Source organism: Helicoverpa armigera, chromosome 29, assembly GCF_030705265.1.
Source record: "Helicoverpa armigera isolate CAAS_96S chromosome 29, ASM3070526v1, whole genome shotgun sequence".
Lineage (NCBI taxonomy): Eukaryota > Metazoa > Arthropoda > Insecta > Lepidoptera > Noctuidae > Helicoverpa > Helicoverpa armigera.
The window spans coordinates 4,417,340-4,432,870 of NC_087148.1; the positions used below are offsets into that span (position 1 = coordinate 4,417,340).

General features: G+C 35.0%; 1 protein-coding gene across 1 annotated transcript in view; it reads right to left on the reverse strand.

Annotated features, from left to right (window-relative positions):
* Positions 1-15,077, reverse strand: part of LOC110382977 (uncharacterized) — a 72,449-nt gene extending 57,372 nt beyond the window's left edge. The window contains exon 1 of the mRNA XM_064042637.1: positions 14,596-15,077. Within this exon, the coding sequence (XP_063898707.1) occupies positions 14,596-14,626 (31 nt within the window). The 5' untranslated portion in view covers positions 14,627-15,077. The remainder of the gene's footprint in view (positions 1-14,595) is intronic.
* Positions 15,078-15,531: the final 454 nt, after the last annotated feature.

The window sequence follows — 15,531 nt, forward strand, 5'->3', positions numbered from 1 at the left end:
TTCTTCTAAGAACTTATATTTTTTTAATGAAACTGAAATTCGACTGCATAACCTCATTTACAAGGATAAACGTCGCCATATTGGATTCATTTTTTTTTATCACCAACTTGAAGGTTGACAATAAAAACTTAACCTTTTTACAATAATTACTAGTCCGAATCCAAGTCTATAGTTTATGTGGTGTAACTATACATTTTAGCAATGTTGTAAATCTGTATAAAACATTTTGTGGGTAGGTCATGTATTATTGCATTGTACCTATATTTATAAGGAATTCCTTCTATAATATGGAAGTCGTGGTGGACTAATGGGGAAAGAATCAACTTCTCAAGAATGAGTGTGGGTCCCATTCCAAGTCTGGCAAGAACAAATGGAAATTTTCTTAGTTTGTATGTACTTTCTATGTATATCTTGGACACCAAAGACTGTGTTTCATAGGGCACGGGCATAAACTGTGGGCTCTGTCTTTTGAGCATCTTTGGCAGCCGTTACGGGCACTCAGAAGCCAGTAAGTCTTACAGTCTGACAACCAGTCCTATCAAGGGATATTGGGTTGCCCAGGTAATTATGTTAAGCAAGTCTAGACTGGTTGTCAGACTTTCTGGCTTCTGCTAAACTTCTAAAGATGCTCACATGATCGAGCGAGATGTGGCTTTGACTTTGCCACGAGCTCTTCACGACAAAAGGGAATTAAACGCTCATTTATATGTACTTACATAGACTTCTAACACAATAGAAAATCAATTATACTCCGTGTGAATTCCGCGTTTCCGGCGTTCAGTTTAACTAAGTAGATACAAAGTAACTTCGCCTATCTGAAGTTAGCATTAGGGTGCACCTACAAGGTGCAAGTAGCTTGCGCAAGTTGAGACACATGCGCAGGTTACATGCATTTAAAAACGTGCGGGTCCAGCGACTCGCGCATGTACCAAAGCAAAATACCCACCCGCGTGCACTTGTCACTTGCGCATGTTAACTTGCTCCAGCTACATGCACCGTGTAGACGCACCCTTAGAATTAATTTCAATCATATATATTATATATGTTAACAAAGCGTTCACACATTTTGACAATCTTTTTAAAACACTTGAGTAATCCGTCTTCACGTTTGGACAACACATTTAACCCTTAATTTGGAAATGTATCTTTAAAGATACAACAACTTTAAAAAAATCTGTAACATTAAATAATTGTGTTTTTTTGAATCGATCGATTTAATTATAAAGTTTGACTCATGACATCACTAGGAAAAGTAAGTCTATTGCATTTTCAACAACTGGACATCCCGATTTACGTCAACCTGAAAAAATGACGGTCGCGAAGAACAACAAAGCTGTAAGTTTTATTGATTTTTATTATTTTTTATATGTGATGATGTCAGGTTCTTACTATTTTATGTGTGTAACGTAATATACTAACGATTTAGCTGAAATAATGGCATAGAAATGTATTTATCGAGCCATGACAAGGTGTCAAACCTCAATGTATCTTTAAAGATACTTTGCTCAAATGTCGACTATACAACATTGTATCTTTAAAGACACATTGCCAAAAGTTAACCTATTATCGCACGTTAAAATTCTAGTAATTTTTATATAAAAAAATATTAACTACACGCATGTGAGACCCTACAGCATGTAAGGTTCCGTAGGATAAAATTAATTTTTATTTAGATTTTTTTTTTGCATAATTTTTGACATAATTTCATATAAACAGTTCAGTGTTCAGTTTGCTTGGGTTTGGTTTGGTTGCATGTGCAATTTTTTTGTTCGTAGGTATTAAAACGAGCAAGATCAAAGTGCATTCTAGCGTTGATTCCTGCAGGAAATGCACGATCGGACGACAGTGACACAACAGACAATGAGGAAGATAACACAGCCAGTGACACAACATTGCCAGTTTATGGAATACAACATGATTCTTATAGTAGTTCCTCAACACCTTCACTGGATTCGGATAAAATATAATGTGAGATTATGTCTAACTAAACAACGGAACTGTTTTTACGATTTTCATGTAAAAAAATAAATTTTCTTACCAATTAACTATTTTATTTTATAACCCCGATTTGGTAATGTATCCTTTTGGATACACTATCGAAAAACTATACCTTCCTCCGTATTTGGCAATGTGTAAAATAAGATACATATTATTTCAGCGCAATTACTGAAAAAAAATTTTTTTGAATATTTTTCTCTATTTCCTTATACCTCAAATAATTAGACTACAGTATTTTTTTTATAAAATTTGATAAAGATTATGCTTGCCAAATTAAGGGTTAAAATACTTAAATCATTTTCACGATACCCAATATACAAGGTCCCTGCCAGTGCTTGAGAGCTATTTAAAGTTCTTTAATCTCAACTAATTATTGTATTTGTCCTAGAAGACACGACATAAATACATAATAGAATTGTTATCTTAGTATTTAATCAGCTGTCTCTTAGAAGGAGAGAGATAGCCATATTTTTCTCAGCCCCTTACTCAATAATTCACAAACGATTAAAAGAATACATTAGTTTTTGCCACTGTACAGATTGGCGACAGAAGTATAGTTAAAGGGACATGATGAAAAGATGAAGAATTTGGAACTATCCATTTGAAGAGCTCGTGGCTAAGTCAATGCAATTGGTAAATCATGAGGTTAAGCAAAGCTTGGCACGGTCGGTCAGTGGATGGGTGACCATTGGGTCATGACGAGTTCTTCCGTGTTTCGTAAGGCACTATAAACTGCTGGATCCCGGCTGTCATTTAAACATCTTTGACAGTCATTACAGGGTAGCCAGAGAGTCCGAGTGGTCCTACCAAGTTGTTTAGATAGGCAGTGTTTCCACGTGGCACACTGGTACTCAGCTGCATCGAGTTATATTTGAAGCCGACCTCAACATAGTTAGGAAAAGGCTAGACAGACGAGAAGAGAAGAGAAGTTCGATTCTTAGGCTGGCCGATCGGGATTAAAAACTTTGTTAAAGCAGTCTAGAGTTTAGAACTTCTCGTTGTTTGTTTATGCGATTTTCAATCACAGTACCACCATATCTAAATAGTAGTAATAAACATTATAACCGTGCCGTGGGAAAATGAAAAACCCATACTTATCACTTCATAAAATATATTTATTTCCTTATCCATACATAATAATATTTTTTTTTTAAGTTTGTACCTTTAAGGCTTGGAAACTACTGAACCGATTTGGATAATTCTTTCACTGTTGGAAAGCTACACTCTTCCCGAGTAACATAGGCTATATTTTATCCCACCCAAAACAAAAATGTGAAAGACTGCCAATTGCTTCGATATGAGATCTGAATAAGTACCAAGTTCCATAGTTACATATACCTCAGTTCAAAATAGTTACTTTTTAATGATGCTACTTGGCAAGTTTTCACACACCTTGTTATAAACCTACTAAACGCAATGAATCAAGTATTTAATTTTCTATTAAAACTTGCCAAGTAACATCATTAAAAAGTAACTATTTTGAACTGAGGTATATGTAACTATGGAACTTGGTACTTATTCAGATCTCACTTCTTTTATAGGCGAAGCATTCCCATATTATCGAACTTGGCAGTCTTTCACATTTTTGCTTTGGGTGGGATTTCATTTATTTTTGTAAGGTTGTTTATTTTTTTTTTCTTATGATGAAGTTAGTTAAAGAAATGTCTCATTTATACTATCTTTTAGATTTTTTAATATGTACTATGTTTCTTACAAAGAAATGAAGTAGATTAACTAAATGGACTAGATTTACCAACTGACTGACATGACATGTTATCACATATTATGTTCGTAGATCAAAGTTACACATTCGTTATTTTCGAAAGAGATTCACACTTGGCCGTTTTCAGATTTTTACTTTACTTTGACTAAATACAAACCTTTGTACCATTCGAAGATATATTATATAAATATAGATAAATTTAGTTCGTTTTAGTTCCTTAGTGGTATAAATTTACACCGGGTATAAAACACCTTCATTATTTTGAAACCGACTCACACTTGGCCATTTTCAGATTTTTCCCTTTACCTTGACATAAAGACCTACCTCCATGCCAAATTTCAAGTCAATACGACCATTGGAAGTGGTCTAGGTTTTTGATGAGTGAGTCAGTCAGTCAGTCAATCAGTGAGTGTATAGTAAAAATAGCGATTTTCTGACGTCAATATCTCAAGACCTACAATAGGTATATTAGTGAAATTTTGTATTTTAGATAAGTGAGGGGGTCTCAACAGATACTAGAAATTTGATATGCGTGAATAAAATAGATTTTGAGTTACAGGGGGGTCGAATTTGGCCCGAAATGGTTCGTGTAATATAACCCACGGCCGGTGTGTCGCTTTTTTTGCTCGAACTTGGCGGACACACTGCCGTGTGTCTAGATCCCGGTACGGGCAGTAGTTCTCACGGGACGCGAGTGTAATCGCGGCTAGTACATAATATTATGCGTTTGAAATATATTTTTTTATGTTACAATAAAAATGCTGTTTACATGTCATGAAATATTTATGACGCATTTTTGCACCATATTTTATGTCGTATTTATTTTTATTGTAGGTATTGGTAAATTTTTATGATGTTACAAATAGAAACACAGAAGATTTTTTTTTAAAGATTTAATCGGCCACCAGCCTTACAAATTAAATAAAGAAGAAAAATTATAATTTAAGGTAATTCAAAATGACAATCGCTAATAATTCGGACAGAGCTTCCGCACTCTACGACCACCGATGAGCAAATGGGCGGGTGTCACCAGGCACCCTCCTTTTATTGTGTTGCCATTTTTGGTTAGATTTTTCCTTTTCTAATAATGAAGTTTATTTTTTTGCATTAGAAATCATATTAATATAATAAGTAATCAGGTTTAGTTTATACAAATAATCTTCTAAAGTGTTTTATCTCAGGAAAGCGGGTGAGCCAAAGTTGTGTGTACATATATTTATAAATTAAACATGCAACATTCTTAGCTTATTTTTAACCCACAAATACGTCTATAAAGTAAAAACAAATCTCCTAGGGACGACTTTAAATCAGCTACATATTTACGTAACATACTAATCCTTCTGCACCTAACTTGCCTCTTGTCACATTCCCACGTAAAGACAATGGAGCACAAAACGAGCTAGACTGAGCTATTGTGACGAAGCTGATTACATGGCCACCGCTCTATCTCAAACACCTGTGTATTACGAACTGGTTTCTGATAAAACTTAAGAAAATTCAAGTCAGAGTCTTGAAATTAGGCTGATAAATTTGCCAAATTCCCCCAAAAACCGGTTCCTACTATCCATCATCTGCTTAGCCTTTTCCCAACTATGTTGGGGTCGGCTTCCAGTTTAAGCGTATGCGGCTGAATTGAATACCAATGTTCCAAAAGGAAGTCGCTCCTTGTCTTGCCTATCTCACCTCTTCAACCCAGTTACCCGAGCAACCCAAATCAGTGAGCTACTGTGATGAAGCTAGGCAAAGTTAGACTGTGCCATCTAACACCTATTACGAACACGTATTTCGAACTGGTTTTATATGAAATTTTGATAAAACTACCCAGAAAATTAAAGTCAATTAGGCTAATTCATTTAGCAATTTTTATTAAAAGCTCGTGTCTAAATGAAAGCAGTCAAAACCAAGCAAATCGATAGATCATAATGTAACTAAGCACTTCACAACATGCGTGAAGCGAGCTAAAATTGGAGTAGCAAAGTTATTTGATGAGAAGTGACACTTTAGAAAATAACTAACTATCATTTCTGCATACAGTCTAATCTGCAGCTGAGTAGGTACCTGTACCTATTCAGTAAGTATTTTATATGGAACGAATACCTATCTGACATGGTCAACTTATTTAATTTAATCACACTTTATTATAAAGTCGAAAGTTTATGTGTGAGTTTGTATGTATGTTACATCTTCACGCTTAAACGGATGAACCACAATTGCTTGACAAGTCGGATTGACAGATTGGCAACTGTTTTTTATCAACATACTAGTTCGTAATCTGAAGATAGCTATACACTTTCATCTGGGTAAGCGAAGTAAAGTAGAGCCTTTAAAAAATATTAATCCGTGGTTCGGTATTAAATTCTCACTCTCCTATACTTTGCTTGCTGGGAAGTTTGTTGCGCCACTTCTTTTTCCCAGCAAAAACACATAAGAAGTGGAGAAGGGCGGGCGTTTTGGGGGCTGTCTATGTGACCTTCAAAAAGTGCTGATTTTCAGCCTTCAATATTCACATTCACGTTACATTTTCGAAGTAAACAGTTGTTTTAAGTTAAACGGTTGTTTATGTCGTTGGTGAACTCCAGCCTTATTTGTTTGACTAAACGCTCGTTTAAGACAGTCAATTAATTAACCGAGTCAATAACGATGACAAACAAACATACGGCTTACAGGTATTTATGTATCTCTTGACCTTCTCTGTGGATGCTGGACCGAACACATGCAGATAAGCAGGGCGTGGTACAAGTTAGAAGCGACAGCAATTATGAATACTAATATAATGAAGAGGAAACATTTGTTTGTACCCTAAACGCTGCGTAACTCCTGAAACGATTTGAAAAATTATTTCATTGTTTGAAAGATACATTGTTATTCCTATTGTTACTAAATAAACTTACTACATTTTATTCCCCTCTCAAAGAGCGATGGGACGGCAATCCCTCACCACCGGAGAGAGAGAGATAAAATCCGCAGGGCCGCCGAGGAAAGGGCATATCAAAATTACTTATAAAACTTACTTCTTTAAATCGATTCAGTAGTTTTGACATCAAAACGCTACAAACAGACGTTCGTACTTACATTATTGATGAGAATAAGGAAAAAGCGGACTACACTGTATTTTTAACAATTTTTTAGCAATTTTTTAAACTAAAGATTACTTTCCTTGTTTATTTTGCTTTTTTCACCTTATTGCCTTCTATAAAGTCAACTACAAGTTTATTGAGGCCCGAAAAGATCATCATCGTCAGAATTTCTGCCTATTGCCCTCCACTTCTAAACATAGGCCTCCAAAAACAAATGCCAACCATCTCGGCCGTGGATCTTGCATGCATCTACTGCCATCACCTTCTTTAAAGAAAATAAGTTCTCCGATTTATATGATTAGCTTTTAAAACCGTGTAAATCGAATATAAATAAACTTATTTAACAATAATCGCTTCCGCTTATACCTCAAACCGTACCATTCAAACACAACACAAACTAGATAATAGGGGATCTGGCTAAAGCGATCTATTGTGCCTCAGTTAGGGCACAAATTTCCACCAACTATATGCCTTGACATGATTCTCATCATCATCCAATTGAACGATGAATGATGTGGTAACTAAGTCTGCTGAGATGCCGAACTGTGAAATGTACTCTAGTGTAGCGAGAAAGGTTGATAACCAGTCTTAATGAGAAGTATTGGGTTGCTCAGACTCAGGTGACTGGGTTGAGGAGGTCAGATAGGCAGTCGCTCTATGTAAAACACTCTATGGCTGAATTCCTGGACTGGTAGTTTTATATTTCACTCTTTGGCTAAGTAAATGATCATCCCACCCAAAACAAAAATGTGAAAGACTGCCAAGTTCGATAATATGGGAATGCTTCGCCTATAAAAGAAGTGAGATCTGAATAAGTACCAAGTTCCATACACATACCTCAGTTAAAAATTGTTACTTTTTAACGATGTCACTTGGCAAGTTTTCACACACCCTGTTATAAACCTTCTAAACGCAATGAATCAAGTATTTAATTTTACTATTGAAACTTGCCAAGTAACATCATTAAAAAGTAACTATTTTTAACTGAGGTATGTGTATGGAACTTGGTACTTATTCAGATCTCACTTCTTTTATAGACGAAGCATTCCCATATTATCGAACTTGGCAGTCTTTCACATTTTTGTTTTGGGTGGGATTTCATTTATTTTTGTAAGGTTATTTATTTTATTTTTTTCTTATGAATAAGTTAGTTAAGGAAATGTCTCATTTATACAATCTTTCAGATTTTTTAATATGCACTATGCTTCTTACAAAGAAATGAACTAGATTAACTAAATGGACTAGATTTACCAACTGACTGACATGACATGTTATCATATATTATGTTCGTGGATCAAAGTTACACATTCGTTATTTTCGAAAGTGACTCACAACTGGCCGTTTTCAGATTTTTACTTTACTTTGACTAAATACAAACCTTTGTAACGAATTTCAGATCGGTTCGACCATTCGAAGATATATTATATAAATATAGATAAAAGTTCGTTTTAGTTCCTTAGAGGTATAAATTTACACCTTCATTATTTGAAACCGACTCACACTTGGCCATTTTCAGATTTTTTCCTTTACCTTGACATAAAGACCTACCTCCATGACAAATTTCAAGTCAATACGACCATTGGAAGTGGTCTAGGTTTTTGATGAGTGAGTCAGTCAGTCAGTGAGTGTATAGTAAAAATAGCGATTTTCTGACGTCAATCAAAGTCAAATCATTTATTTCATTTAGGCCTTTACAAGCACTTATGAACGTCAAAATTATAACTAAGTTTGATTCTAGTTGCCCATTCCAAAAGTAGCTTCCTATGGAGAAGAACGGGCAAGAAACTCCATGGTTACTCTTTTTAAAAATAATATAGTATTACAGTTTGTATGTATTGATACATACAGTAAAAGCATGCGAAGATCATGTAGAATCGCAAAGACAAATGAGGATAAAGTGACAATTAAAATGCTACATGGTGTTCACATTTACAAATTGGTTTATATTTTGGTACAAAGTTACAAACAAATTTTAATAATCAAAAGATGAATACAATTTTATTTGCTGGTGTAGTTTTAATTTGTTAATTAATTAGATATTGTCAGTATGTCCTATGGAGCAGGACCAGCATGTTTCCAAGCATTTTTATCTTGAATGTAATCTTCTAATTTATAATATGCTTGCTTACAAAGTGTGGCTTTTATATGAGTTTTAAACCGCAAGTCATTCAATTCCAGAATGTTGTCTGGTATTTTATTATAACATTTGACACAATATCCCATGAAAGATGTATGTACTTTAGATAATCTAAACTGCGGGATAGCTAACTTATTTTTATTTCTAGTGTTATAATTATGTCTATCACATATTTTATCAAACAAATGTAAGTTTTTCCTAACATACATGATATTTTCATAAATAAATTGGCAAGGTACGGTCATGATATTAATTTTTTTAAACAGTTCCCTAAGAGATTCACGACCACGTAAGTTGTACATAGCTCTGACCGCTCGCTTTTGTAAGATAGATATAATATCTCAAGAACTACAATAGGTATATTAATGAAATTTTGTATTTTAGATAAGTGAGGGGGTCTCAATAGATACTAGAAATTTGATATGCGTGAATAAAATAGATTTTGAGTTATAGGGGGGTCGAATTTGGCCCGAAATGGTTCGTGTAATATAACCCACGGCCGGTGTGTCGCTTTTTTTGCTCGAACTTGGCGGACACACTGCCGTGTGTCTAGATCATCTGCTTTTCCCACCTACGTTGGGTCAGCTTCCAGTCTAAGTGGATGCAGCTGAGTACCAGGGTTTTACATGGAGCCACTGCCTATCTGACGTCCACAACCCTATTACTTGGGCCTATTACTTACTTGGCCGTTTCATAAGACTAGTTGCCAAATTTTCTGGCTTCCGACTACCCAAAACGACAGCCAAAGATGTTCAAATAACAGCCGGGACTTTCTTTCGCGCCTTGTTTTGACGTTTACTAAGTTAAAATATCTAAAATAATGTTATTTATATTCAAATTTCTCTTACCTCCTCGTGACATACACCTTAACCTTCAAACGTTTACAAATCTTTCAACCGGTCCAAATGCCAGATAGCCAATAGGACCAGGAAAAGTATTAATAAAACTCACTTGACGATAAGGACCCGACTTTTTCCTTATGCATTCAAGAATAAATAAAAAGCATAAGATATTGGACAACTTTGTTCTATATATACTGCCTAGTAAAGAGGAACCATTTTTTCCATTTTAGGGTTCCGTACCTAAAGGGTAAAACGGGACCCTATTGTTTTAGCTCCTCTATCCTCTGCCTCATGAACCGTGATAGTTAGAGAGTTGAAATTTTCATAGATGATGTATTTCTGTTGCTGCTATAACAACAAATACTGGAAACCAGAATCAAATACCTACATATTTTGGGGGGCTCCCATACAACAAACGTGATATTTTTGCTCATTTTAAATAATGGTACGGAACCCTTCTTGCGCGAGTCCGAGTTTTTTTTTGTTTGTACGCTAAAGGCTTCGAAATTAGTGAACTGACGTAAAAAATCCACGGACCGCCTTATAATCGATCGACCCGTGAGTAGGGTTATCATATGTCTCCCCTCAGGATTGTGTCCGGATTTCGTAAATGTCATGAAGTCCCAAGGTTTTTATATTTTCACTAGAAACAGATTATATTAGTTATAGTTTTTTTGCCATAAGAAGAGTTCCCTGACACTTCATTTTTTTCCGTGACATGCATACTACTTTAGAGTAATAAAAAATAAACTGGAAAAAATAAATAAAAATTATATGATAAAAAAAATATTGCCTATCTTAAATCACTAAGTAAATTATTGTGGTTTCAAATAACTGTTAATAAATTAAGTAAATAAAATAACAAACTATAAATCTTAAAAAAGTTTAATGCGTGGAACTGAACTTCTGCCAATAGAGATTGACGCTACTCGTAGACACAAATCGGAGCGGCCATCTTGTAATCGCGAACGCGTTTCACCCGCGTTATATCAGGTTTTTGGTTATTGGCTGGTTTTTTTTGGTTTACTGTAAAGTTTAATCAAAATCCGTACAACAGTTTTTGTGTGAAAATAAACAAACATCCACACACACACCCATACCAACTTTCACATTTATAATATTTGCAGGATCTAAAATCGGTAATCCGATTTTATTTTCTTTGCCAACTGATTCGATATTACAAAAAAATCGATTAAATTTCGTTAGGTCACATCACTACATTTGTCAAACAAGAACTGTCAAGGAACTCTTCTTACAGCAAAAAAAACTATAGTAACCTATGTGCCGCATTAGGCACGCTCTGTTATGGTAGATTTAAGGTTGTGTATGTAAAATAAATCTCAGAGCTCAGTCAGTTTTTTCTCAGGATTTGACAATGTACATAAATTAGGCCTTTTCTCCAAACTCTTGATTTTTTCATCCAGTTGTACATTACTATTGTATAATAATACTTATTTAATTGTTATCTACCTAATTATATCCACCCATCTTTTTACGCAGAATTAGGTTAACAGATAGTTATCCGGAATTCTCTAATCGAGCTGTTTAATATCCTGGGTTTTTACACTTGATAACATTATACAAAGCGATAGTGAAATTTTTATGAATGACATGCATATCATACATTATAATATGTACAAACGCCAGCAGGTCAACCTATCCGAATCTGTCAAATACCAATCGAACATTAACCTTAAACTATTGTGAAAAGGTTCAAAATCTATTGACGAAATTTTACAGATTAAGACAGGTTGATGTGCTAACGTCTGTAAAAACATCAGCATATCAAGCTATTACAATCTGTCAACGTTTAATAGATTTCAACCCTATCTCGTAAAGTATAAGGTTGAATGTTGATTGAGAACGATTGACAGATTAGAGTATCTTAATTAGTTGGTGTCTATACCTACTTGTCTATCCCAACATTATTTTTTTCAAATGGAGCTTCTAGACAAGTCCTAGCGATCTGCCAATGACGTCGACTGCTAGGTTTATATTTTTTTATAACTAAAGGTGAGATTCCACCGCACTAGTGTGCGGTGCGGTGTTTGTGTCCAACGCACAGAACTGTTTTTCTTGTCTTCTTGCTTTAGAAAACAGTAACAAATAATAATATGCGACGAGAAAAAGTTAGGCATACCTACTCATTATGCTATTGTTAGCACGATTTATCTATGAAGTGTATTAAGTTGCATGATGATGATGGCATTACAACAGAGCTATTAAAAGCAGGAGGTAAGCCCGTACTGGGGGAGCTCCAGAAGCTTTTTAATGCCGTCCTGTTTGAAGGGAGAACTCCAGAGGCGTGGAGTAGGAGTGTTGTCGTCCTGTTCTTCAAAACGGGAGACAAAACCCAGTTGAAGAACTATCGACCCATTTCCCTCCTAAGCCACGTCTATAAGCTGTTCTCAAGAGTGATCACGAACCGACTTGCGCGAAGACTCGACGTATTAAGTTTTACATTAATTAAATTAGATATACCTACATAGGTATTACAAAACATTTTAAACTATGACTAGGACAAGTTATTATTTTCTCAAGCCATTGTGTCCAATAATCTACCTACTTACATATTTAAAAATACTTTACCAAAGCGTCAAGAAGCAGGTTTTAGTTTTTTTTAATAAGAGGAATTCGAGTTTTTGTTCATCTTAAATATTTTTATTGAGATATCTGCTAATGTTGTTTTTGACGAGGATCATAAAACAACTTTATCCAGCTTGGTACAGTCGTACTTAGATAGACATTCAAAGAACGGGACTCTATTACTAAGACTTCGCTGCCCGTGTGTCCGTCTGTCAGTCACCAGGCTGTAGCTCGTAAACCGTGATAGTTAGCCAGTTATTCCTGATCGGTCTAGTAGTTCCTGGGATTAGGAAGAAAATAAACGTTTGACAGAAGATAACAAACAATCATTATAATATGTACACCCAAAGGTTCATCTGATTCTCCAAAACTTGGCTCTAGAAAGGTTCCTATTTAAAAGATCCTATTAGAACAGATTATGTTCGTATTTTTACTAAACCTTAGATATAGTTCACAAGTCTCATCTTAAACACAATGGATTATTCATTAGTAGTAATTTCCAGACTACAGACATGTTTTTTTTCGTAATATCCGGCTTTTTCTTTGTACTTAGATAACTTCATAGGTATCTCATGAGCAAGTGAATGGGTTTGAAGGTCAAGTAAGCCAAATATAATATAATACATTATGACATTCCAATAAGTATGAACTTTTATGAGTGCATCTTTGACACCGTTAAGGTGAAGGAAAAATTCGCGAGGAAGTTTAAAAGTCCAAGAAAAAATCCACCTTAAGGTCACGCGGTGAATGATAGGTACTATTCGTACTCTAGCCTTTGACAAGCCTAAAATACTGCTTAGGTATTATGATCAGACAGTAGGTACTTTTCAAAGATATGGTTTAGGTGAGATTCTACTGGTATAAGGCACTGTGACGCCCAGAAATTGTTTCTTTTCCTCGCTTTAGCAATCAGTGACAAATTGTTTACGACCATTTCTAATAAATGACCGCGAAACTGCACCTTTGTACGAGAACACATGCTAGCAGTGCTCTCGCACGTATGTCTAGGTATTCATTTTATGTTCGCGAGCAAATGTGCGAACAAGTTTCAACGCAGTGGAATTTCACCTTTACAATAGTTTTTAACGTTATTCTGTCGTAAGCTCCACCATAGTCACGACTTTACCAATCGCGATACAAACCAAACTTGTTTTAGTATCAGTTACTGCACTATTATAAAATATTATGACAATGATGATTCATGTTCTAATAATATATTCAATACGTAAAAGATTGAGCAACATTATCTTTCGTACCATAATAGGCACCTTCGCGAAACGCAAGCTATAAAAATACTAGGTATAGTTATCGGCACGAATCTTGAGCGCTGACCTTCACCTGCGCCGAAGTGATTTATTAGCAAAGAACCAATCCCGAGTGACGGCTATGACGCGATGCACTGCGGGCCAATCACCGCTTTAGCCCGCCCCCGCTCCTCACTTCGTACCACAAAAGGGACCCAATAAATTACTTCTGCAGGTGAAGGTCAGCGCTCAAGATTCGTGCTGATGATTATACCTCGGTATACTATTTACCCTGGTTTTACTCGCGCCTTACAGACCTCTTTTCTTGGCAAAAAGTGGCCTTGATCTATCCTCAAAGTCCCATCTCCATAACCAATTTAATTCTATTCGGTTTTGCCACGAAAAGGCAAAAGACGAAAAAATGCTTGCAAAAAATTGGATAAAATGTAAAGGATATGAACTTGATATTTTAAAGACGCAAAATAACATAAATTTTCTTTGAAAAAAAAGGTTATTTTTGCGTACATTTTATATTTTTTTCTACATGTTTTGCAATAGGTGACAAAGTGAGTGCTAACTTTGTCGTCAAAAGCGCCACCTATGATCGGAAATACATAAAAAAGCAACTTTGTAGAATGTAGTTAGATGACAGCGTAAAAGTTGTTTTTAAATATCCTTTTTACTTTAGAGTAATTTTCCTTGAAAAAAAGAAACAAAAAAATATGCCTATTAAATTACCTAAAAATAAAGACAATTAAGTAAAATTAATGGTTTTTAAATAAAAAACAAAACATAAAAATCAATGACGTATACACCTAAAAGCTTAGAAAAAAAGTTTTGCCAAACAAAAAAGTTTTTAACGCGACTTGAATCACAAACACGGCTGTTTCCACGAACAAAATACCAATGCATGGTCATAGACCCTAAAGCCATGCTTAGACTACCAATTAACTGACCCTTATTTCTCTAGAAAGTTAACTATACTCACTCAGTGGGGATAATCCAGTAATCACATCCATTTTTGTAATAAAACACTTACAAATGTACTTTTCACTCGGTAAGGGTGTTTTAAGAGGTCACCCATTTCTCTAACACTATTTCACACATAAAACCAATATGAAAAAAGTATTTATGCACATTATTAATGGTTACTCTTACCAAATGTCACTGATTGTACATTTTTTTCCGTATTTATGATTAAATCACAAAGTACTATCACATTGGTTTCATTCACCCGTTGTCTGCAGGTCGTTGTGACAATCACTTGTATTAACAACAAAATTATAGCAAAGAATCTCGTCGAAACACAATTTAAACTTTATATTACACGAAAACAAGATGTTTTAACAGTTCACGTATTAGAATTTCACGTTTAAAACACTTAAAACTCCTTCTACGAATCAAACACGACACAAAAACATGAGAAACGTCATTCTACTATACAGCCAAACAGGTTTTGTTTTTTTTTTCATCCCGAGCAAGTGCTTACCACGTGACTGTATCGGGTTTGACTGGCTAGTTCATGCTTGATCGCACAGATGGAGCCACGTGGGCCATGACAAAATCACGTCGAAAATAATTAAAATCTTTCGCTAAAGTGTAAAGATTGTTCGTTCACGTGAATCAATCTATGGTTTTATTGGCATTTTGAATATTTTCGTGTGGAATGAATTTCTTTTTATGTTGATTAGAAAAATTGGCGATAACGCGACTTTTGCGTGTTGTTGCTTTGTTTGTTTAGTTTTTAGGTCAAATGTTGTTATAGGTACCTAAAAGAATATGACTGGAATTCATGCCTTCATTCATTATTAATCCTGTAAATTAAACTGACCCAATATGTATAATATTTTGTAAAAGAGTGCACTTGAATAGGGCCCTAAAGAAGGGCATTATACTATTTTTTATCTAGGTTTGGGAAATAGTT